The sequence below is a fragment of the Salvelinus sp. IW2-2015 genome, linkage group LG23, assembly GCF_002910315.2.
Source record: "Salvelinus sp. IW2-2015 linkage group LG23, ASM291031v2, whole genome shotgun sequence".
Classification (NCBI taxonomy): Eukaryota; Metazoa; Chordata; class Actinopteri; order Salmoniformes; family Salmonidae; genus Salvelinus; species Salvelinus sp. IW2-2015.
The window spans coordinates 47,488,567-47,514,085 of NC_036863.1; the positions used below are offsets into that span (position 1 = coordinate 47,488,567).

The 25,519-nt window shown below is 44.4% G+C and overlaps 1 protein-coding gene across 1 annotated transcript; it reads left to right on the plus strand.

Moving 5' to 3' along the window:
- Positions 1 to 140: 140 nt before the first annotated feature.
- LOC111950983 (kinesin-like protein KIF12) lies at positions 141 to 21,207 on the plus strand. The gene is made up of 15 exons (XM_070434539.1): positions 141 to 160; positions 4,263 to 4,331; positions 4,458 to 4,536; positions 5,122 to 5,243; positions 5,506 to 5,581; positions 5,894 to 6,028; positions 6,133 to 6,268; positions 7,733 to 7,785; positions 8,315 to 8,441; positions 11,452 to 11,570; positions 11,664 to 11,768; positions 11,981 to 12,243; positions 20,475 to 20,582; positions 20,916 to 21,036; positions 21,178 to 21,207. The coding sequence occupies exons 1-15, from the start codon at positions 141 to 143 to the stop codon at positions 21,205 to 21,207; spliced, it is 1,563 nt and encodes a 520-aa protein (XP_070290640.1).
- The last annotated feature ends 4,312 nt before the right edge of the window (positions 21,208 to 25,519 follow it).

Sequence of the window (25,519 nt, forward strand, 5' to 3'; positions counted from 1 at the left end):
ACTGATCATCATTCCGGAAATCAGACTAGACTAGGGAAAGTCTGAGACTTTTTAATCCATATCTGATAAATGACATTTCAGTTAGTCCAGTTTAAAACTGCAATTTAGTCTAGGATTTTAATCTCTGTCTACGAAACCGCATGTCTGACTACCTCCAGAGGTATGTGTCTTTTGATTGTGCCCACATTTCTAGACAGGTATAGACAATTAGAATGTGGACAATATCACAATGTGTCTTTTGATTGTCTACACCTGTCTACACATGCCGGCACAATCAGAATGTGGACAAGATCAGGATACATGACGCAAGATAGAACCAGCTGTAAATGGAGCTATAGTGGGCAGAACAAGTAGGGAGGTGGGCAGAGCCTAACACGAGCTAGCAAGATCCTATTGGCGGGTTCCAGCATGCATTTGCATATTTCCATTAGGGAATTTCAACTCTGTGAAGTGCGCGTGTGCAATAAGTCAATTTGTCATTGCACCCCATTTAAACAAAGCAATTTATTTAACTTTAGCATAGTGTAAAGTGTACACAACTTAGTCCTCTCTGTTCATAACAGATTCTAAACTCAGCAAAAAACAAAACGTCCCTTTTTCAGGACCCTGTCTTTCAAAAAGTAATTCGTAAAAATCCAAATAACTTTGCAGATCTTCTTTGTAAAGGGTTTAAACACTGTTTCCCATGCTTGTTCAATGAACCATAAACAATTAATGAACTTGCACCTGTGGAACGGTCGTTAAGACACTAACAGCTTACAGACGGTAGGCAATTAAGGTCACAGTTATGAAAACTTAGGACACTAAAGAGGCCTTTCTACTGACTCTGAAAAACACAAAAAGAAATATGCCCAGGGTCCCTGCTCATCTGCYTGAACGTGCCTTAGGCATGCTGCAAGGAGGCATGAGGACTGCAGATATGGCCAGGGCATTAAATTGCAATGTCCGTACTGTGAGATGCCTAAGACAGCTCTACAGGGAGACAGGACGGACAGCTGATCATCCTCGCAGTAGCAGACCACGTGTAACAACACCTGCACAGGATCGGTACATCCGAACATCACAGCTGCGGGACAGGTACAGGATGGCAAAAACAACTGCCCGAGTTACACCAGGAAAGCACAATCCCTCCATCAGTGCTCAGACTGTCCGCAATAGGCTGAGAGATGCTGGACTGAGGGCTTGTAGGCCTGTTGTAAGGCAGATCCTCACCATACATCACCGGCAACGACGTCGCCTATGAGCACAAACCCACCGTTGCTAGACCAGACAGGACTAGCAAAAAGTGCTCTTCACTGACGAGTCGCGGTTTTGTCCCACCAGGGGTGATGGTTGGATTCGRGTTTATCGTTCAAGGAATGAGCTTCACACCGAGGCCTGTACTCTGGAGCGGGATCGATTTGGAGGTGGGGGGTCCATCATGGTCTGGAGCGGTATGTCACAGCATCATCGGACTGAGCTTGTTGTCATTGCAGGCAATCTCAACGCTGTGCGTTACAGGGAAGACATCCTCCTCCCTCATGTGGTACCCTTCCTGCAGGCTCATCCTGACATGACCCTCCAGCATGACAATGCCACCAGCCATACTGCTCATTCTGTGCGTGTTTTCTTGCAAGACAGGAATGTCAGTGTTCTGCCATGGACAGCGAAGAGCCCAGATCTCAATCCCATTGAGCACATCTGGGACCTGTTGGATCGGAGGGTGAGGGCCAGGGCCATGCCCCCGAGAAATGTTCGGGAACTTGCAGGTGCCTTGATGGAAGAGTGGGGAACATCTCACAGCAAGAACTGGAAAATCTGGTGCAGTCCACGAGGAGGAGATGCACTGCAGTACTTAATGCAGCTGGTGGCCACACCAGATACTGACTGTTACTTTTGATTTTAACCCCCCCCCCTTTGTTCAGGAACACATTGTTCCATTTCTGTTAGTCACATGTCTGTGGAACTTGTTCAGCTTATGTTTCAGTTGTTGAATCTTATGTTAATACAAATATTTACACATGCTAAGTTTGCTGAAAATAAATGCAGTTGACAGTGAGAGGACGTTTCTTTTTTTGCTGAGTTTAGTTTAGGAAACAGAAAACTGTATTGTGATCAAGCGTTTCATTGATGAGGAAATTAGCATAATGTCAGCCAAAATCTATCTTGCTCGATCTTCTCCCACTGCCAGCCACTTGGCTTCCTCTCATAACCATATTTGGTGGTGAGTGGAAATGCCAACCAGATGCTTCAGATTTATACATCTGCTGAAACATGTGGCTCACTGTTCTATCTGTGCTCTGACTCTAGCTCAAACTGAGAAAATGGAAGGGAGCACTGCCGTTACCTCACTCTTCATGAATTTAGGACAAACTGAAGTGAAGAGAGGAACTTAAGTAATTCTTGTGGCATCTACCGAAGTGGGATGCTTTGGACGACCCAAATCTGATTTTACCTCTTTGAAGTTGAAATGTAAAACGGGGTAAGGGTTAAGGTTAGGGTTAGGGTAAGGGTTAGGGTTCAGGGAATGGTCGTCCCAAGGATCCCACTTAGAATTTACCATTTTAAATTTCAACTTCAGTGAGGTGATGTCAGAGTTGGACGTCCCAAGGAATCCACTTCGACTTTTCCATCCCTCTTAGCAAAATCAGGTTCAAAATTGGTCCCTGGACCCATATGACGTAATCACAATGGGATTAGGCTATAAAACAAAACCTAATTGGTGTCTATGGTCGCGTTCCACTGTTTAGACGTTACAAGATCTTACAACACCTGGATAGGTAGTTTACATATCAGCTAACCACATCATATGTTATAGCAATCAGACTGTCCATGACACAGTTGATGACATGGCACGCAGCCATTGGTTGATGCAGTTGAACGGGACCTATGTCTAACTCATTTACCAATATCCATAGAGTTAGAGGACTCTAGATGGATAAAAAACCACTTTTGGCATGGACATTTCCATTGAGGGCAACCACCATTTTAAAGTAGTCAACTGGGTTGGACTTTCTATGGGTTAAGAAAGGATCACATGAGTCCATGGTCATCAGGAGGGATCAGCCAATGAATTATACTTGTGAGCAAACGTTCCAGAACTGTAGATGGCAGTAAATTCCCAACCTTCGCTTCATACCTGTTTAAACAACACACTCTAGGTGGCAGTATGCACCTACTTTCAGTTTGTTTGCCAACTCATGGAAGTATTAGAAGAAGAAAATTGACGACTTCAAAATGGCGATTGGCTCAATGGCACTCCCGTGCGCTCACAGACACCATAATGGGACATATATAAAGATGATATCTCTATCATTCTCTATGCCAATATGCCATAATGTAAAATGTATAAAATCCTCCTTCATTCTTCGATCTATGGTGATGCTTTCTCAGAACTAACGGCTGCTACGGTTGTGGCTAGATGGAGAATTAACGTAGCAGGTTAGGAGAATTAACATAGCAGGTTATGAGAATTATGTTAAGGTTAGGAAAAAGGTTAGGCTTATCTAAAATGCTTTACTTCATCTAGCCACAACCGTACAGAAGCAGTTATTTTGAAATAATATATTTTATCAGCTTCCATTGCCCTTCAAGAGTTGCCCTATTTCCTCATAACTTCTGACACCAGCTGAGCAAAGACATCAGAATGCACTGAGCAGAAAGGCTGGGCAATGATTTAAATGGTTCTGTAAATTAGTGAGTCTAGTGAAGTTAATTCTACTCCACAATTCTAGATACAAATTATAAATGCATTCTAATTCTACTGTGCCAGCCTTCCTTTGTGTTTAGTGTTCTATCATGAGATTGTGATGTCACATAAGATGTTTGGAAGTAGAGAACAGAGAGACAGAAGAGTTTCTGTGTCTCAAGGGGATATGAGGGGCAGGAGGAGGAGACCAGCAGGTCAGGACTGTATCCAACCTGGGGCTAACCCACTTCACCAACACCAAGCCAACCAGTAAGAACCGGTTTGTAGTGGACTGGGACAGGTCTAGTCTGATTCTGACCACTCCTTCCTTCCATTGGCTGTAAAATGATTATTACATGTTGTAGATCAGTCTGATGCAATTGAACCACTATGTAGCCCATTCTACTAGAATGGGGCCCACATTTAGCATTTCAGAGTTTGCAATGCAGTTGTATACATTTTGACAATTGCACTTTCCAAAGCACAACAACTTTGCTATTGCTAAGTCTCTCTGTGTAAGAACATCAGCTAAAGCTAAATGAAGAGGGGGAGGGATGGGGAAAATGTTTAGTATAATGTAACGCTCCTTCTCCAGCCAGGTGCCAGAAAGAGAGAAGCGGAGGACAGAGATACCGTTGGAGTCCAACGTTGTCGTGGCCGTCAGGTATCTTATTATTTATCACTACTGTATGCGTGTGTACCGATTTGATTTCAGCAAACTGGAGAAGTTATTAACAGGACAATTATAGGAATGGTGAGCTATTGTGTCTGTTTGTGTGTGTGTGTACAGGGTAAGGCCTCTGACTGAAGATGAGCATAACAGGGGAGATGAGACCATCGTCTACTGTCCAGACCAACACAGTCTATTGGTGATGCCGAAAACACATGAACACACATCATGCCCCTTATCTCTCATCCTTCTCTCTCACACATCCTCTTCATTCTCTCATCCTCTCTCTCGCACATCCTCTTCTGTCTGTCATCCTTCTCTCTCGCACATCCTCTTCTGTCTGTCATCCTCTCTCGCACATCCTCTTCTCTCTCACACACCCTCTTCTCTCTCTCATCCTTCTCTCTCGCACATCCTCTTCTGTCTGTCATCCTTCTCTCTCACACATCCTCTTCTGTCTGTCATCCTTCTCTCTCGCACATCCTCTTCTCTCTCACACACCCTCTTCTCTCTCTCATCCTTCTCTCTCTCTCATCCTCTCTCTCGCACATCCTCTTCTCTCTCACACATCCTCTTCATTCTCTCATCCTTCTCTCTCACACATCCTCTTCTCTCTCACATCCTCTTCTCTCTCACACATCCTCATCTCTCTCACATCCTCTTCTCTCTCACACATCCTCTTCTCTCTCTCATCCTTCTCTCTCCCACACATCCTCTCTCACTTGGCTCTCCTTTCACTCAGTCATCCCTCAATCACACGTCCTTTCTCCGCCCCCCTCTCCAGGTGGGTGCGTCGGGGCAGGAGAGGCCATTTGTGTTTGATGTGGTCCTGGGCCCTGAGAGTTCCCAGCATGCCATGTTTCAAGAGTGTGGCATGACTCGTCTCATAGACATGGCGGTCCAGGGGTGAGAGACAGTCAGGAGGCTCATGGGTAGTGCAGTTGGGCCTTCAAAGCCTCCAGAGAAGGTCTAAGAATATATAAAATAAAAATCTAAATGATTTTGTAGTGCAACTTTGCCGGAGGCGACACACACTACTTCTAGTCTTTGGAGTCACTCACTAGCCAGCTAGTTCAAAATCTCATTTTGCTACACAATGCAGAAACAACAGTTGAATGACTAGGGACACCATCATCTTCATCTGTTCATCTGTTGTTCTCTATGGCAGGTTCTGCTGTACTGTGTTTGCCTTTGGACAGACAGGGTCAGGAAAAACATACACGATCACTGGGCCACACTCTCTGGTCAGTATTAAGAGGGAGCTTCCTCATACTAGCTAAGTCTGCTCTGAACAAGTATCAGTAATACCCTTGTTCATCCAGTAGTCAGGAAGGAGAAAGACAGAGTCTTGTCTACATTAGTCCTTTTGTTTCAACAAAAACACAATTATATTAAACAGTTAAACGTTAAAAGAGAAAAGGACAGAGACTCCGAGCTGAAGCATGACTCCTGTCTTCAGAGGATCTTTTAAACTTCTTAATTAAGAAATGCATTCTTCCCTATTTCCTTACGTCTGTACTTGACCTCTCACCCTTTCCTGGCTTCCTCTCCTCCAGTTCTTGGAGGGCTCTCATGATGCCTTGCTGGCAGGTCTAATGCAGCGTTCTCTGTCATACCTTCTTCAGCTGGTTGGCCAATCAGAGGAGGGCTTTCACCTCTATGCCTCATACCTGGAGATCTATAATGAACAGGTATGTATGGTATGGTAGACACACACACACACACGAGTTACACACAAACACACACACACAATAGTAACTGTGTGTTCAAAATCCACTTGTGTGTATCTATCTAGGTGCATGACCTGATGAACCCATGTCTGCCATACTCGTTGGCAGTGCGCGGCAGCAGAACCCAAGGGTTCTACGTAGAGAACCTGTCAGTAGTAGAGTTCCACAACCTGGACAGCTTCATGAGAATACTGGAGGGAGGTGAGGGAGATGCATGTATTTGATTATTTTCTCCATTGATACACCACAAATAAAATGTTATTTTTCTGTCTCTGCCTGCGCCACTAAGACTTCTTGTCCTGGTGTGTGTGCTCAGGGCCGGCCCGAGGCAAAAGCGACATAAGCGACCGCTTAGGCGGGCCACATTGATTTTGTTAGTCATTCTCACAGATCATATTAACATGGCCAAAATGTTTCTCCACCCTATGGCAACATGTGCAGAATCTGTAAAATTGCAAAATCTTCTTACCTCCCATGGAAAGATGTCATTTGTACCCCCCTATCTCCCTCCCTCAGTGTAAAAATGTATTTGTAACCCGTTCTCTCTCCCACAGTCTAACAATTAATTTCTACCGCCCTATCTCTCTCCCTCAGTGTAACAGTTAATTTGTACCCCCCTATCTCTCTCCCTCAGTGCAACAGTTAATTTGTACCCCCCTATCTCTGTCCCTCGTGTAACAGTGTCATTTGTACCCCCCTATCTCTGTCTCTCAGTGTAACAGTTTAATTTGATACCCCCTATCTCTCTCCCTCAGATGTAACAGTTAATTTGTACCCCCTATCTCTGTCCCTCAGTGTAAACAGTTAATTTGTATCCCCCCATCTCTGTCCCTCAGGGTAACAGTTAATTTGTATCCCCCTATCTCTTCTCCTCAGTGTAACAGTTAATTTGTATCCCCCCATCTCTCTCCCTCAGGTAACAGTTCATTTGTATCCCCCTATCTCTCTCCCTCGGTTGTAACAGTTTTTTGTATCCCCCCTATCTCCTCTCCCTCAGTGTAACAGTTATTTTGTTACCCCCCATTTCTCTCCCCTCGGTTGTAACAGTTAATTTGTACCCCTATCCTCTCCCTCCGTGTAAACAGTTTATTTGTACCCCCCATCTCTTCTCCCTCAGTGTAACAGTTAATTTGTACCCCCCATATCTCTCTCCCTCAGGGTAACAGTTAATTTGTGCCCCTATCGCTCTCCCTCGGTGTAACAGTTAATTTGTATCCCCCTATCTCTCTCCCTCAGTTAACAGTTATTTTGTACCCCCCATTTTCTCCCTCGGTGTAACAGTTAATTTGTTCCCCTATCTCTCTCCCTCGGTGTAACAGTTAATTTGTTACCCCCATCTCTCTCCCTCAGTGTAACAGTTTAGTTGTACCCCCCATCTCTCTCCCTCAGTGTAACAGTTTTAGTTGTACCCCCCATCTCTCTCCCTCAGTGTAACAGTTTAGTTTGTACCCCACATCTCTCTCCCTCAGTGTAACAGTTTAGTTGTACCCCCCATCTCTCTCCCTCAGTGTGTAACAGTTTAGTTGACCCCCCAACTCTCTCCCTCAGTGTAACAGTTTAGTTGTACCCCCCATCTCTCTCCCTCAGTGTAACAGTTTAGTTGTACCTCCATCTCTTCTCTCTCAGTGTAACAGTTCATTTGTACCCCCTATTTCTCTCCCTCAGGGGATGCAGAACAGACAGAGCTCCTTCTCACTCCCAGAATGAACATTCCAGCCGTAGTCACTCCATCCTAACTGTCCACATCAAGTACACACACACATTCTCCGTCCCTCTCCTTGCCTCAAACCAGAGACCCTCTGAACACAACACTTGCCTCCCACAAGTATTGTTACCTATAGCTCCACAAAAGCTGCAGCCTTTGCAGAGCAAAGGAAACAACTATTTCAAGGTCTCAGAGCCAGTGACGTCACCGGTTGAAACGCTACTAGCGCGCACCACTTATAGCTAGCCATTTTCACACCAGTTACACACACACACACACACACACACACACACACACACAACCACACACACACACACCACACACACACCACACCACACACAACACCACACACACACACACACACACACACACCACACACACCACAACACACACACCACACACACACACACACACACACACACACCACACACAGGCCCTCTGTTCTATTGGTAGATCTAGCAAGGCTGGGGGGAGAGAGTTACCCCTTCCTCCCTTTCTTCCTCACTTCTCTTTCTCTCTCTCCCCCTCCTTCTCTCTGCCAGGGCATGTCAACCCAGGGGAAGCTGTGCGTAGTAGACCTGGCAGGCAGTGAGAGGGTGAGAGAGGGAGACTCTATAGAGGAATTATTGGAAGAGACAGGCAACATCAACCGCAGCCTGCTCACTCTGGGTACCAGTGTTACTGTTGTGTGTGTGTTTTCAGCGTGCGTATCAATGTGTGTTTGAGCATAGTTGTTTGTGTGTGTGTTTGAATGCGTATCGTTGTCTGTGTGTAATGTTATGTATGTATGCATGCATGTACAGTACCGTTCAAAAGTTTGGGGTCACTTAGAAATGTCCTTGTTTTTGAAAGAAAAGCTCATTTTTTGTCCATTAAAATAACATCATATAGATCAGAAATACAGTGTAGATATTGTTAATGTTGTAAATGACAATTGTAGCTGGAAACGGCAGATTTTTTGTGGAATATATACATAGGCGTGCAGAGGCCCATTATCTGCAACCATCACTCCTGTGTTCCAATGGCACGTTGTGTTAGCTAATCCAAGTTTAGCATTTTAAAAGGCTAATTGATCATTAGAGAACCCTTTTGCAATTATGTTAGCACAGCTGAAAACTGTCGTTCTGATTAAAGAAGCAATAAAACTTCTCTAGGCCAGTTGAGTATTTGGAGCATCAGCATTTGTGGGTTCGATTACAGGCTCAAAATGGCCAGAAACAAAGACCTTTCTTATGAAACTCATCAGTCTATTCTTGTTCTAAGAAATGAAGGCTATTCCATGCGAGAAATTGGCAAGACACTGAAGATGTCGTACAATGCTTTGTACAGTACTACACCCCTCACAGAACAGCGCAAACTGGCTCTAACCAGAATAGAAAGAGGAGTGGGTGACCCCGGTGCACAACTAAGCAAAAGGACAAGTACATTAGAGTGTCTCGTTTGAGAAACAGATNAAGTACATTAGAGTGTCTCGTTTGAGAAACAGATGCCTCACAAGTCCTCAACTGGCAGCTTCATTAAATAGTACCCGCAAAACACCAGTCTCAACGTTAACAGTGAAGAGGAGACTCCGGGATGCTAGCCTTCTAGGCAGAGTTCCTCTGTCCAGCGTGTTCTTTTGCAGATCTTAGTCTTTTATTTTTATTGGCCAGTCTGAGATATGGCTTTTTCTTTGCAACTCTGCCAGAAAGCCAGCATCCCGGAGTCTCCTCTTCACTGTTGATGTTGAGATTGGTGTGTTGCGGGTACTATTTAATGAAGCTGCCAGTTGAGGACAAGTGCATTAGAGTTTCTAGTTTGAGAAACAGACTCCTCTCCTCTTGCTCAGTTGTGCACCGGGGCCTCCCACTTCTCTTTCTATTCTGGTTAGACGCAGTTTGTGCTGTTCTGTGAAGGGAGTAGTACACAGCGTTGTACGAGATCTTCAGTTTCTTGCCAATTTTTCACATGGAATAGCCGTCATTTCTCAGAACAAGAATAGACTGACGAGTTTCAGAAGAAAGTCTTTGTTTCTGACCATTTTGAGCCTGTAATAGAACCCACAAATGCTGATGCTCCAGATAATCAACTAGTTTAAAGAAGGCCAGTTTTATTGCTTCTTTAATGAGGACGACAGTTTTTAGATGTTTTAACATAATTGCAAAAGGGTTTTCTAATGAACAATTCGCTTTTTAAAATGATAAACTTAGATTAGCTAACACAACGTGCCATTGGAACATAGGAGTGATGTTTGCTGATAATGGGCCTCTGTACGCCTATGTCGATATTCCATAAAGAAGTTGCCGTTTCCAGTTACAATAGTCATTTACAACATTAACAATGTCTACACTGTATTTCTGATCAATTTGATGTTATTTTAACCTTTCTGAACTACCCATCCCGGATCCGGGATAATTGTCATCAGCAACGCTGAATAGCATAGCATAGCGCCACAGTCAAATAATATTACTAGAAAATATTCATATTCATGAAATCACAAGTGCAATATTGCAAAACATAGTTTAGCCTTTTGTTAATCCACCGGTCGTCTGAAATTATGCTTTACAGCGAAAGCAATGCAAGCGTTTGTGTAAGTTTATCGATTGCTCGACAAAACATTAAGTACACTTAGCATCAGGTAACTTGGTCACGAAAATCAGAAAAGCAATCAAATTAATCGTTTACCTTTGATGATCTTCGGATGTTTTCACTCACAAGACTCCCAGTTAGACAACAAATGTTCCCTTTGTTCCATAAAAATATTTTTATATCCAAATACCTCCGTTCATTTCGCGCGTTATGCTGAGAAATCCACAGGATAAAGCGTTCACGACAACGCAGACAAAAATTCCAGATAATATCCATAATGTCCACAGAAACATGTCAAACGTTTTTTATAATCAATTCTCGGGTTGTTTTTCAAATATCTATTCGATAATATATCAACCGGGAGTGTTGGTTTTTCACTAGGACCGGGAGTAACAATGGCTGCCTTTCTCTGTTGCGCACAACTCACTCTGAGAGCCCCCACCTATCCACTTACGCAATGTGGTCGATCTCGCTCATTTTTCAGAATAAAAGCCTGAAACTATGTTTAAAGGCTGTTGACACCTTAGGGAAGCCATAGAAAAAGGAATCTGGTTGATATCCCTTTAGATGGGTAATAGGGATGCATAAGAACAGAGAGGTTTCAAAAACAGAGGCACTTCCTATTTGGTTTTTCCTCAGGTTTTAGCCTGCAATATCAGTTCTGTTAAACTCACAGACAAAATTTTGACAGTTTTGGAAACTTTAGAGTGTTTTCTATCCTAATCTGACAATTATATGCATATTCTAGTTTCGGGGGCTGAGAAATAGGCAGTTTCAAATGGGTACGTTTTTTAGCCAAAAACAAAAATACTGACCCCTAGCCTTAAGAAGTTTTAATGGACAAAAAATTGGCTTTTCTGTCAAAAACAAGGACATTTCTAAGTGYCCCCAAACTTTTGAATGGTTTTGTGTGTGTGTGTGCGGGCGCGCGCACGCGCGCTACACAGACCTGCACGTGTGTGTGTGTGCTGTCTCTTATACACATCTAGATGTGTATAAGAGATGTGTGTGTGTGTGTGTGTGTGTGTGTGTGTGTGTGTGTGTGTGTGTGTGTGTGTGTGTGTGTGTGTGTGTGTGTGTGTGTGTGTGTGTGTGTGTGTGTGTTCTACAGGGAAGTGTATCTCGTCTCTGGTGGATCCTATTAAGAGGAATGGCCATATTCCCTACCGCGACAGTAAACTCACTAAGCTGCTCTCTGATTCGCTGGGAGGATCTGGCATCACTCTCATGGTATTGTAGATCTTCAGTTTGTGTGTGTATTTAAAAAAATCTTTACGCCTATGGGCGTGTCCCCAAAATAATCTGGTGTATATGTTGTCCTAGATTGCGTGTGTGTCTCCCACCCTGGGCAATCTCCAGGAGACCCTGAACACACTTCGATACTCCAACAGAGCCAAAAGGATCAAGAATAGACCCATGGTCAAGAGGGTAACTTAACATTTTAGTTTTAAAACATCCTTTCTTCCCATTCTAGAAAATCCTTTCTATTTATTTTAGTTGTAGAATATCCCTTCAATACATTTTACAAATTCCCTTCTACCCATTCTAGAATATCCATTCTAGCCATTATAGAATATTGATTCTAGAAAATACATTCCATTTCTATAATATCCATTCCACTCATCATATTTCTACACCAGGACCTGCGTGAGAAGTTGGTGGTCAGCCTCCAGAGAGAGATCTGCCGGCTGCGTCAGGAGAACCTGTTGCTACAGCAGCACCTCTCCTCAGCCCACAAGGCTGGGGCAGGGGGTTCTGGGCTGGAGGCAAAGTACCCTGGGCGTATGAGTTCTTCTCCTCAGCATGCAAAAGACTTGGCCGGGGTCAGGACAGGCTCCTCCTGCTCTGAGACCAGCCTCAGGAGCCTGTTGCAGGAGCTGATGAGAGAGAACGACAAGCTACAGTGAGTCTAGAACACAGAACATAGAATGACAAGATACAGTTAGTCTAGAACACAAAACATAGAACTCCAAGCTACAGTGAGTGTAGAACATAAAACATAATGACAAGCTGCAGTGAGTCTCTAGAAGATAAAACATATAATGACAAGCTACAGTGAGTCTAGAACACAAAACGTAGAATGACAAGCTACAGTCAGTATAGAACACAGAACGTAGAATGACAAGCTACAGTGAGTCTAGAAAACAGAAGGTAGAACGACAAGCTACAGTTACTGGAACATAAAAATACAATTTACAGTGAACATAGAACAACATGCTATAGTGAACCTAGAACACAGAACATACACCGAGTGTACAAAACATTAATCAATCAATCAAATGTATTTATAAAGCACTTTTTACATTAGCAGATGTCACAAAGTGCTGTACAGAAACCCAGCCTAAAACCACAAACAGCAAGCAATGCAGATGTAGAAGCATGATGGCAGGAACCTAGGAAGAATCCTAGAGAGGAACCAGGCTCTGAGGGTTGGCCAGTCCTCTTCTGGCTGTGCCGGGTGGAGATTATAAGAGTACATGGCTATTTAAGGCCAGATTGTTCTTCAAGATGTTCAAACGTTCATAGATGACCAGCAGGGTCAAATAATAATCAAAGTGGTTGTAGAAGGTGCAACAATTCAGTACCTCAGGAGTAAATGTCAGTTGGCTTTTCATAGCCAGGCATTCAGAGTGTCACGCCCTGACCTTAGAGAGCCGTTTTATTTCTCTATTTGGTTAGGTCGGGGTGTGATTTGGGTGGGCATTCTATGTTTTCTATTTCTTTGTTTTTGGCCGGGTATGGTTCCCAATCAGAGGCAGCTGTCTATCGTTGTCTCTGATTGGGAATCATTCTTAGGAAGCCTTTTTCCCACCTAATGTTGTGGGTAATTATTTATTTTCTGTGAGTGTTTGTGTGTGCCACGGTTGCGTCACGTTCGGTTTCTGTTTACCAGTTTTTTTTGTGAAGGTTTCACTTCAATTAAGGATGTGGAATTACATGCACGCTGCGCCTTGGCTCATTTATGACAGGGAATTTGAAGAAAGCGATCGTGACACAGAGGTTGAGACATCAGGTGCGGTAGAGAGAGAATCAGAAACAGCAGGTCCAGGACAAGGTAGCACGTCCAGTGAACCGGTCAGGGTTCCCTAGCCGCATGCAGAACAGTTGAAACTGGAGGAGCAGAATGACTAGGTGGACTGAAAATTATACCAGATATAACAGACTGACCCTAACCCCCGGCAGCATAGATACTGGCGACTGAGACAGGGGTGGGTTGGGGAACACTGTGGCCCCGTCTGACGATACTCCCGGACAGGGCCAACCAGACAGGATATAACTTTTCCAAAGCAGAGCCACACAGCACCACACCACTAGAGGGATATCAACAGACCACCAACTTACTACCCTGAGACAAGGCGGAGTTTAGCCCACGAAGATCTCCTCCACAGCACGAGCCCGAGGGGGGCACAAAACCGGACAGGAAGATCACGTCTGTGACTCAACCACTCAAGTGACACAACCCTCCTAGGGACGGCATGGAAGAACTAGTAAGCTAGTGACTCAGCCCCTCTAATAGGGGAACCCTGGGACTAAACACCTCCCTCTGCAACTGGATCCTGGACTTCCTGATGGGTGGTAAGGGTAAGTAACAACATATCTGCCACGCTGATCCTCAACACGGGGGCCCCTCAGGGGTGCGTGCTCAGTCACCTCCTGTACTCCCTGTTCACTCATGACTGCATGGCCAGGCACGACTCCAACACCATCATCAAGTTTGCCGATGACTCAACAGTGGTAGGCCTGATCACCGACAATGATGAGACAGCATATAGGAAGGAGGTCAGAGACCTGGCCGTGTGGTGCCAGGACAACAACCTCTCTCTCAACATGGTCAAGATAAAGGAGATGATTGTGGACTACAAGAAAAGGAGGAACGAGCACGCCCCCATTCTCATCGATGGGGCTGTAGTGGAGCAGGTTGAGGGCTTCAAGTTCCTTGGTGTCCACATCACCAACAAACTATCATGGTCCAAACACATTAACACAGTCGTGAAGAGGGCACGACAAAGTCTATTCTCCCTCAGGAGACTGAAAAGATTTGGCATGGGTCCTCAGATCCTCAAAAGGTTCGACAGCTGCACCATCGAGAGCATCCTGACTGGTTGCATAACTGCCTGGTATGGCAACTGCTCAGCCTCCGACCGCAAGGCACTACAGAGGGTAGTGCGTACGGCCCAGTACATCACTGGTGCCAAGCTTCCTGCCATTCAGGACCTCTATACCAGGCGGTGTCAGAGGAAGGCCCTAAAAATGGTCAAAGACTCCAGCCATCCTAGTCGTAGACTGTTCTCTCTTCTACCACACGGCAAACAGTCCCGGAGTGCCAAGTCTAGGTCCAAAAGGCTTCTTAACAGCTTCTATCCCCAAGCCATAAGCTAATCAAAGAGCTACCCAGACTATTTGCATTGCTCCCCCCCCTATTTGTTACTTAATTAACAGTTATTTTTCTTAGAACTGCATTGTTGGTTTAAGGGCTTGTGAGTAAGGATTTCACTGTAAGGTCTACACCTGTTGTATTCAGCGCATAAGACAACATTTTATTTGAATAGGGTCAGAGAAAGAGAATCCCAGTGGAGAGAAGTGAGCCAGCCAGTTTACGATAGTGTCTTTCCAAGCTAGTCAGAAATTTCCGTTCCAAATTTCGGAAGGTTGCTTCAGGGCTTGGGTATATTTTGTATGGGAGCAAATTTCTTGTGACAAATGTTCAGTTTTTAGGGGTGCGACTGCATCTTAGGTATTACGCAAGTTTAAATAAACATCCTTAGTTAACCGATTTTTGTATTCCGACGTCCTTGGGTAGGTGGAGGGAGTCTGGAAGGGCATCTAGGAATCTTTGGGTTGTTTGGTCATTCATAGCATGGCTTTTGATGATCCTTGGTTGGGGTCTGAGCAGATTATTTGTTGCGATTGCAAACGTAATCAAATGGTGGTCCGATAGTCCAGGATTATGAGGGAAAACATTTAGATCCACAATCTTTATTCCATGGAACAAAACTAAGTCCAGAGTATGACTGTGGCAATGAGTAGGTCCAGAGACATGTTGGACAAAACCCACTGAGTCCATGATGGCTCCAAAAGCCTTTTGGAGTGGGTCTGTGGACTTTTCCGTGTGAATATTAAAGTCACCAAAAATGTGAATATTATCTGCCATGGCTACAAGGTCCGACAGGAATTCAGGGAACTCAGTGAGGAATGCTCTATACTGCCCAGGAGGCCTGTAACCAGTAAAAAGTGATTGAGTAGGCTGCATAGATTTCATGCCTCAAAAGACAAAAACGCAGTCTTTTTTTATTTTTTTTTATTTAAATTTGCTGTCATAAATGTTAGCATCACCTCCTCCTTTGCAGAATGCACGGGGGATATGGTCACGAGTGTAACTAGGAGGTGAGGCCTCATTTAATACAGTAAATTCATCAGTCTTGACATGTTTCAGTCAGGCCAATCATATATCAAGATTATGATCAGTGATTAGTTCATTGACTATGACTGCCTTGGAAGTGAGGGATCTAACATTAAGTAGCCCTAATATGAGATCTTTCAATAATGACAGGAATGGAGGAGGTCTTTATTCCAGTGAGATTGCTGAGGTGAGCACCGCCATGTTTTGCTTTGCTCAACATAGATCGAGGCACATACACTGGAGATAGCTGAGCTGACTACACTGACTGTGCTAGTGGCAGACTCCACTAAGATGACAGGCTGGCTAACAGTCTGCTGCCTGGCCTGCACCCTATCGCATTGTGGAGGTAGAGGAGTTAGAGCCCTGTCTAAGTTCATAGATAAGATGAGAGCATCACTCCAGCTAGGATGGAGTCCGTCCCTCCTCAGCAGGCCAGGCTTGGTCCTGTTTGTGGGTAAGTCCCAGAAAGAGGGCCAATTATCTACAAATTCTATGTGTTGGGATGGGCAGCAATTGAGTTGTGAGACTCTGTAGAGCTCATCACTCCCCCTAACTGGGAGGTGGCCAGAGATAATTACTCGATGCCGACACATCTTTCTAGAGGATTTACACACTGAAGCTATGCTGCGCTTGGTGACCTCTGACTGTTTCATCCCAACATCGTTGGTGCCGACGTGGATAATAATATCCCTATACTGCACTCGCCAGTTTTAGCCTTCGTCAGCACCATCTTCAGATTAGCCTTTACGTCGGTAACCCTGCCCCCTGGTAAACAGTGTATGGATGATTCTTTTTTGTCTAATATTGTGGGGAATGGAGTTGCCAATGACTAGGGTTTTTAATTTGTCAGAGCTAATGGTGGGAGGCTTCGGCAGCTCAGACCCCGTAACGGGTGGAGGAGAGACCTGAGAAAGGCTGGTTGAAAGTTTCTGTCGGCTGAATGAGCGACACCGGTTGAGTTTCCCGACATAATTTCTTTCCAGAAGCCATTAGAAAGTTGTCCCGCTGCGGGGACTGTGCGAGGGGATTTATACTACTATCTGTACTTACTGGTGGCACGGACGCTGTTTCATCCTTTCCTACACTGAAGTTACCCTTGCCTAACTATTGCATCCGAAGCTGGGCTTGCAACACGGCTATCCTCATCATAAGGCGATAGTTCTCCTGTATGTTATGAATAAAGCGACTGCAATTAGATGGCATAGTGTTAATGTTACTACTTAGCTTCTGCTGGTGGAGGTCCTGTCGAACCATGTCCAGATAAAGCATCCGGGCTGAAAAAGTTGAATGAAAAAAGTTGAGTGAGGAAAAAAACTAAGATGTTGATAAATGTTTTAAAAGTAAAAACTGAAAAGTTTGGCAGATAGCCAAGTAGCAACAAACAGCACAACAGCACTGAGACAAGTCCGGAAGTTAATACTGAGTTGCACCCCCCCACCCATTAATCTTTGCCTCGATCCTGACTAGTCTCCCAGTCCCTGCCGCTGAAAAACATCCCCACAGCATGACGCTGCCACCACCATGCTTCACCGTAGGGACAGTGCCAGTTTTCCTCCAGACGTGATGCTTGGCGTTCAGGCCAAAGACTTCAGTCTTCGTTTCATCAGACCAGAGAATGTTGTTTTTCATGGTCTGAGAGTCCCTTAGGTGCTTTTTTGGCAAACTCCAAGCGGGCTGTCATGTGCCTTTTACTGAGGAGTGGCTTCCACCTGGTCACTCTAACATAAAGGCCTGGAATGTTCTCCCATCTCCACAAAGGAACTCTGGAGCTGAGTTGAGTTAATTTGTTATTTTTTTTATTTTTACAGGGACAGTGCACATTAATCAACGTTTCAGTAAAAGTGACGGTTTTAGCCAGCCGGCTAATTTTCAACCGCAGTCCCTGGGCAGGTTATTAAAAACAATTACAATATAGACAATCATTGAGCAGTGAGCACACGCAGAGCAACATAGGACAAGCAAGACGTAGCATACAGACAGAGCAACATAGAACAAAAAGCAGCAAGACAAAATTCATAAAAGCAACAGAGTGTTTCCACCCCTCACAAGCTACAGACAACAGGCAACATGGAAAGCGGCAATACACAGCTAGGGATTATGTTCACAAATCTGATTGACCTTTAGCCATGTCTTCGTGCATTTTGTGAAAGTGTGATATGTGGTGCAGTTATGTGTGTCTGATGGCAGTGTATTCCAGACACGGGAAGCTCTCACAGAGAAAGCGGATTTACTAAAGGTGCATTTCTTTAAGGGAACTATACAGTCACCTCTCATGGCAGACCTTGTGGATCTGCTGCCATTTGATTGGGGTTTCTGTTTAACATAAATACTGAGTGGAGGGGGAGCCAGGCCATTTAGGATCTTGAATACAAGACATTGCACAAAATGCACAAGATGTATTTATACAAGATTTTCCCAACTCAGGAGCTCATGCTTTCTGAGGATGTAACAGTGATGATGGCTATTGGGCTTCCTATCAAGCACTTTGAGAGCCTGTTTGTAGACAGACTGAATAGGTTTGAATGTTTTACAGCAAACTTGGGCCCAACTAGTCAAGCAGTATGTTAAGTGGGGGAGTATCATAGATTTGAAGTACAGTTTTGCTACCTCTGTAGTCAAACAATTCCGTATAAATCGGAAATTAGCTAGGTTGAATTTGGTTATTTGAATTACCTTTTTCACATGCTTTTTAAAAGAGAGGTTGGAATCAAGTATGATGCCAAGGTACTTAATATCAGATACCACCTGGAGCTTCTCCCCTGACACATAGACATCTGGCTCAGTAGCATCTGTTGCCCTCTTTGTGAAGAACATGCAAACAGTTTTTTTCACATTGAGATGCAAACACGAGTCACTGAGCCACTTTGTAACCTGGACCATTACAGTAGTGAGTTCTTGTGCAGCTTGTTGTTTGCTCTTTGCATGCACATATATCACTTTATCAACTGCATACATTTGAACTTCAGACCCAGTACAGACAGAAGACAGATCATTAATGTGCGGGCTGAACAGGAGGGGCCCCAGTATTGACCCTTGGGGCACGCCAACATCATAGCTAAGAGTGGGCAACAGCTCATTGCTCACTCTGACACTGAGTTCTGCCTTCAAGGTATGATTTCATCCATCTCAAGGCATCGGGGGAAAAGTTGAACTTGGACAATTTTGTGATGAGAATCTCATGGTTAACAGTATCAAAAGCCTTCCTTAGGTCCAGAAACACAGCCCCAACAACGCCCCCTTTGTCCATCTTGGACTTCAAATTTTCCACAAGAAAGCAGTTGGCTGTTTCTGTGGAGTGTTTCGCTCTGAAGCCAAACTGCATGGAGTGTAATGTGAAGGGGCTGTTGTTGAGGTGGGCAATCAGTTGTTCTGCTACACACTTTTCAACAACCTTTGACACCACAGGTAGTATACTAATGGYCCTGTAGTTACTCACGTCAGCAGGGTRGCCRGATTTAAAGATGGCCGTTATWATGGCCGACTTCCATACCCTTGGAAACACCCCGAGACCAATAGATGTGTTGGTGACCTTAGTAATGGGGCCAATGAGTGACTCTTTGTAGTTTTTAAGAAAGGTAGAGTCCAGCCCAAACACATATTTGGCTTTAGAGTTCTTTAGTGAGCTAATCACCTTGTTCACCTTTGACTCAGAAACCTCCCTTATGACGAAGACAGGTTTAGCGTCATTCACTAGCACTGAGCCCAATAAACCAGTGGAGGGGTTCTGTGTCAGTACCATGACAGAGTCAATAAAGTAGGAATTGAAGGCTATTGCTATTTCGACTGCATCCTGTGTTAGATTGTTATTCACCATGATTTCTAGTCTTTTGCAGTGTTGCTATGGTCTTTCCCTGTTAACTTTTTTGTGAGATTGACCATCAGGTTCTTGGTCAACCTGCCTGACCAAGGCCCTTCTCCCCCGATTGCTCAGTTTGCCGGGAGGCCAGCTCTAGGAAGAGTCTTGGTGGTTTCGAACTTCTTCCGCAATCCTGTCTCGGAGTTCTACGTACAATTCCTTCGACCTCATGGCTTGGTTTTTGCTCTGACATACACTGTCAACTGTGGGACCTTGCATAGACAGGTGTGTGCCTTACCAAATCATGTCCAATCAATTGAATTTACCACAGCTGGACTCCAATCAAGCTGTACAAACATCTGAAGGATGATCAAGTGAAACAGGATGCACCTGAGCTCAATTTCGAGTCTCATAGCAAAGGGACTGAATACCTATGTAAATAAGGTATATTTTTTTGATTTTTTTTACATTTTCAGACATTTCCCAAAACATGTTTAGACTTTGTCATTATGGGGTATTGTGTGTGTATATGGTTGAGGATTTGTATTTATTTAATACATTTTAGAATAAGGCTGTAACGTAGCAAAATGTGGAAAAAGTCAAGGGGTCTGAATACTTTCCGAATGCACTGTATGTCATGGAAAGAACAGGTGTTCTTAATGTTTTGTACACTCAGTGTAGAACGACAGCTACAGTGCATCTAGAACACAGAAAATAGAATGTCAAGCAACAGTGAATTTAGAACATAGAACAACAAGCTACAGTTAGTCTAGAATATGTTACTATGGCAACAGTCTAGAACCCATCTAGAACACAGAATGACAAGCTACAGTGAGTCTAGAACACAAAACACAAATTGACAAGCCAGAGTGAGTCTAGAACACACAACGGCATGCTACACGAAGTTAGGGGGTGAGTGTGTTGTGTGCCTCTTTAGGCGAGATAAGCTGGCTCTGTTGGACAGCCAGGAGAGTTTTAATCAGCAGAGAGCACAACTTTTCAATGAGAACAACCGCCTGCTGAGAAAACTAGAAGATCTGGAGAGGTAGGCTATTTTCACTTTTTGAAAAAGGGTTCCAAAAGGGTTCTTTGGCTGTCCCCATAGGATAACCCTTTTTGGTTCCTGGTAGAACCTTTTTTGGTTCCATGTAGAACAGTCTGTGTTAAGGGTTCTACATGGAACTCAAAATGGTTCTACTTGGAACAAAAATTATTATTCAAAGGGTTCTCCTGTGGTAACAGCCGAAGAGCCCTTTCAGGTTCTAGATACTGTAGCACTAAAAGTGTACCTTCATAAAGATACAACAACGTAGAACAAACATCACTTCAGAACAATGGTTGTCCGGCTTCTTCTTCTTCTTCTCCTTCTCCGTGGCAGGGTGATCTCTAGCTCTCCCCACACTAACAGCAGTAGTAACTCTGGTCTGTCCATGCATGGTGCCTGGGGTGGGGCCTTCCACCAGCCTGTACCCTATCCCTGCAGATACAACAACATGCCTGTGAGTAGAGTAAACACTTCATTACCCTCTAATCTCAAATGCCCTTCATAATTGACTGTATGTACACCAACGACATGCTTACAAACACCCCGACTTGCCTTTTATAACTCTCTATAAGTACAAGAAATCTCACACTATTAGACTAAAGCAAGGATATCCTGTAAAGGATAAACTAAGGCCTGTGTGTGTAGGTAGGAAAGCGTACCAATTGTTTGTCTACTGTAGGACCCAACGAGGGGTTACCCCTGGCACCCTGTCCTGTACTGCTGTGGCTGCTCCTCTGAGTGGCCTCAGCATGAGTTTAGAAACCGCCAAACTACATGCTCGCTTTAAATGTGGGGAGCTGAATCCTTGTAAATATTGTATAGTGAGATCTCTATAAAAGCAATAGGACAGCTCTGATTAGTTCGTATATGTGAAAGGTTTTATATGACAAGCAACTGCTTGTTATGTTATCCCAGGGCCAACAATGTGGCCAGGGGCAGAGGCAGGGATATGGAATAACAGAGGAGGATGTTTACAAGGCCACACCTTACCAGGAAATGACTGGTCCACATCCACCAATGAGAATTCAGGTGAGAACAATGCTCTTTACAGTATGGCATAGCAAACATGCACACAGGCTCCCATACACACTCCCACCCTTTAACTTGTCCTCTCTGCAACACACCTGCCCCTCTTCCCTCCTCAGGTAGTGCTGCCCACTATCCAGGACGGACCCCCACAGCAAGTCGGCCGAGACCCAGCAGAGAGCACCCAGACTGGGCCACAGCACATAGGTCCTGCCCCTGGAGCACCTCTACCTCACAGGAAGACGTGAGTAACCAATAAGACATGTGTTAGTGTGTGTTAATTAATGTCTCTCTGTCTGTCTGTGTGTGTGTGTGTGTGTGTGTCAGGTGGAGTGTAAGAGCTACGATGAGCGGTAGTGTTAACATGCATATGTGTGTTTGTTAATTGTGTGTTAATGTGTGTCTCTGTGTGTGTGTGTGTGTAACCAGATGCCAGGCAGTGTGTAAGGGTTATGCTGAGCGGTACCAGGAGCAAAGGGAGGTCAGAGCCCAGAAGGCCCAGAAGTCAAACGTTAGGGCTGATCCCACTAACCCCACCCACACCACCCTGCCCAACATCACARACCCTGAGAGGAGAGGTCAGTGTGTGTGTGTGTGTGCGTGCGTGCACGCGTGTGTGAGAGTGAGAGAATCTGACATTTGTGTAGAAGGTTTGTTCATCCTGCATGTGTGAATGTTTTCGACTATCAGTTGACGTGTGTGTTTATGACAGCAGCTTTAAAGGGGAAATTTGTTTAAAGTACCTAAACCTGTCTGACTCAGACTGTCTCTCACTCAGGGAGAGCGAGGTAGAGCTAAATCACAAGGTTCTTTGAAAGAAAACGTTCTGTCACAGCGAACATTTAGAATTTTTATTTGACCTTTATTTTAACAGGGAGTCACCATTGAGACCAGGGTCTCTTTCATAACATACTAAATTTGGGAACCCCAATTGATTGTGAGATAAAGCATATACACTGAGTGTACAAAACATTAAGGATGCCTGCTCTTCCCATGACATATCTGACCAGGTGAATCTATATTTTGAAATACTTGACTAATATTTGAATATCAACTGATAGCTAGCTGAAAAAACTATCTGAATGCCAAAGTCATACTACATGAGATATCTTTGGCAGGAGGGAGGCAGGATACAAGGGCGAAAAGGAGGAATGCAACTACAAACACTGGAGGCATGTTAGTTTGAACTTGGCTACATTTTGTGACCTCCAGTTTGGAGAGAAATATACAGTGTGTATACAAAACACTAAGAACACCTGCTCTTTCCATGACATAGACTGACCAGGTGAATCTTGGTGGAAGCTATTATCCCTTATTGATGTCACAAGCCTTGAGACAATTGATACATGGATTGTGTATGTGTGCCATTCAGAGGGTGAATGGGCAAGACAAAAAAGATGTAAGTGCTTTTGAACAGGGTATGGTAGTAGGTGCCAGGTGCACCAGTTTGTGTCAAGAACTGTAAAGCTGCTGTTTTTTTAATGCTCAACAGTTTCACATGTCTATCAAGAATGGTCCACCACCCAAAGGACATCCAGCCAACTTGACACAACTGTGGGTAGCATTGGAGTCCTCTCCCTGAGAATACTTTGTTAGTTACTTTTGATGTTGAGTCGTTATACACAAATATTCAACAGGAGAGTGGTATTGAAGCCATCAAACATTTTCTTCAGCAACGTGACCCTTCCAGTGGAAACGGTACATTGATGATATTTTTGTTCTTTGGAGGGGTGATGCAAAACAGCTCCAGGAGTTCCATGCTTAACTCTTGTTCTGAGCACCTGAAATTTACTATGCAGTCGGACACACTTCAAATTAGTTTCCTTGATCTTTTGATTTTGTGTGAGGATAACGTTCCATACACTGATCTTTACAGGAAACCGACTGATCGTAACAGTTTGTTGAGGGCTGCTAGTTGTCACCCGCTTCCCTTGAAAAACTGTTTGCCCTATAGCCAATTCTGTCGAATCAAAAGAATTTGCAAAAAACAATCAGACTTCGACAGAAATATGGCTGAGACACAAAGAAAATTAAAAGAGTACAATTTTTTTATTTTTTATTTAACTAGGCAGTGCCTTAGACCGCTGCACCACTCGGGAGCCCTAATAATTAATACTGCCATTGAGAAAATCCAAAACAAATCGAGACATGATCTCTTTCAAGGACAGTCAATCAAAAATAATCATTATTGCGTTCTTACTACCTGCTATTCAAAGTGCTCTGAACAAATTAAGGGAATAGTTCAAACCTTGGCACATTCAAAGATCCGATGACAGTATCGGTAATGTGTTTCCGGACCCTCCCATGGTCGTATTCTCGCGGGGTAGAAATGTCAGAGATCAATTGGGAAATTCTGATTTACCATCCCAAGATACAGCTGCACAACATCTATTTGCACCTCTACCGCATGGAAACTACAAGGGTAACGCCGTTACCATGTATCTTGGGATGGTAAATCTGAATTTCCCAATTGATCTGAGATTTCTACCCCGCGAGAATGCGACCATGGGAGGGTCCGAAAACACATTACCGATACTGTCATCGGATCTTTGAATGCTCAATACAATGGAACTTACAAATGTAGATCCTTCAAATACCCCTAAACAGGGAAACAGATCCCAATCAAAGGTGCTATCACGTTCTCCACTAATGCAGTTAATTATCCTCTATCTCATCCTTGTGAAAAAATAATGTGGGTAAAACGAAGCACGAATTAAAAGTACGAATCGTGGAGCATCGTAGCACCATTAGGTCCAAAAACTTGACGTGCCCAGTTGCGGCCCACTTTTTGGAAGCAAACCACTCGATTTCAACCTCCCTAGGAGAGGGTGTGACCTCGACAATTTATTGTTAAAACAAGATCTTTAATTTAAAGACCCTTTGCTCCCTTCGGTCTCAACGTAGACTTTGATCTGAAGCCATTCTTGTGATTACTTTTATTTTGCTAAACAGGTGTTCTACTCTGCTTAGCCAGCACCTCTCCTAAACAGGTGTTCTACCCTCTGCTAGCCAGAACCTCACCTAAACAGGTGTTCTACTCCGCTAGCCAGCACCTCTCCTAAAAGTGTGTACTCTGCTAGCCAGCACCTCTCCTAAACAGGTGTTCTACTCTGCTAGCCAGCACCTCTCCTAAACAGGTGTTCTACTCCGTTAGCCAGCACCTCTTCCTAACAAGCTGTTCTACTCTGCTAGCCAGCATCTCTCATAAACAGGTGTTCTACTCTGCTAGCCAGCACCTCTCCTAAACAGGTGTTCTACTCCGCTAGCCAGCACCTCTCCTAAAAAGTGTGCTACTCTGCTAGCCAGCACCTCTCCTAAACAGGTGTTCTACTCCGCTAGCCAGCACCTCTCCTAAACAGGTGTTCTACTCCGCTAGCCAGCACCTCTCTAAACAGGTGTTCTACTCTAATAGCCAGCATCTCTCCTAAACAGGTGTTCTACTCTGCTAGCCAGCACCTCTCCTAAACAGGTGTCTTCTCTGCTAGCCAACACCTCTCCTAAACAGGTGCTACTCTGTAGCCAGCACCTCTCCTAAACAGGTGTTTCTACTCCGCTAGCCAGCACCTCTCCTAAACAGGTGTTCTACTCCGCTAGCCAGCACTCTCCTAAACAGGTGTTCTACTCCGCTAGCCAGCACCTCTCCTAAACAGGTGTTCTACTCTGCTGCAAGCACCTCTCCTAAACAGGTGTTCTACTCTGCTAGCCAGCACCTCTCCTAAACAGGTGTTCTACTCTGATAGCCAGCACCTCTCCAAAACAGGTGTTCTACTCCGCTAGCCGCACCTCTCCTAAACAGGTGTTCTACTCCGCTATCAGCACCTCTCCTAAACAGGTGTTCTACTCCGCTAGCCAGACCTCTCCTAAACAGGTTGTCTTACTCTGCTGGCCAGCACCTCTCCTAAACAGGTGTT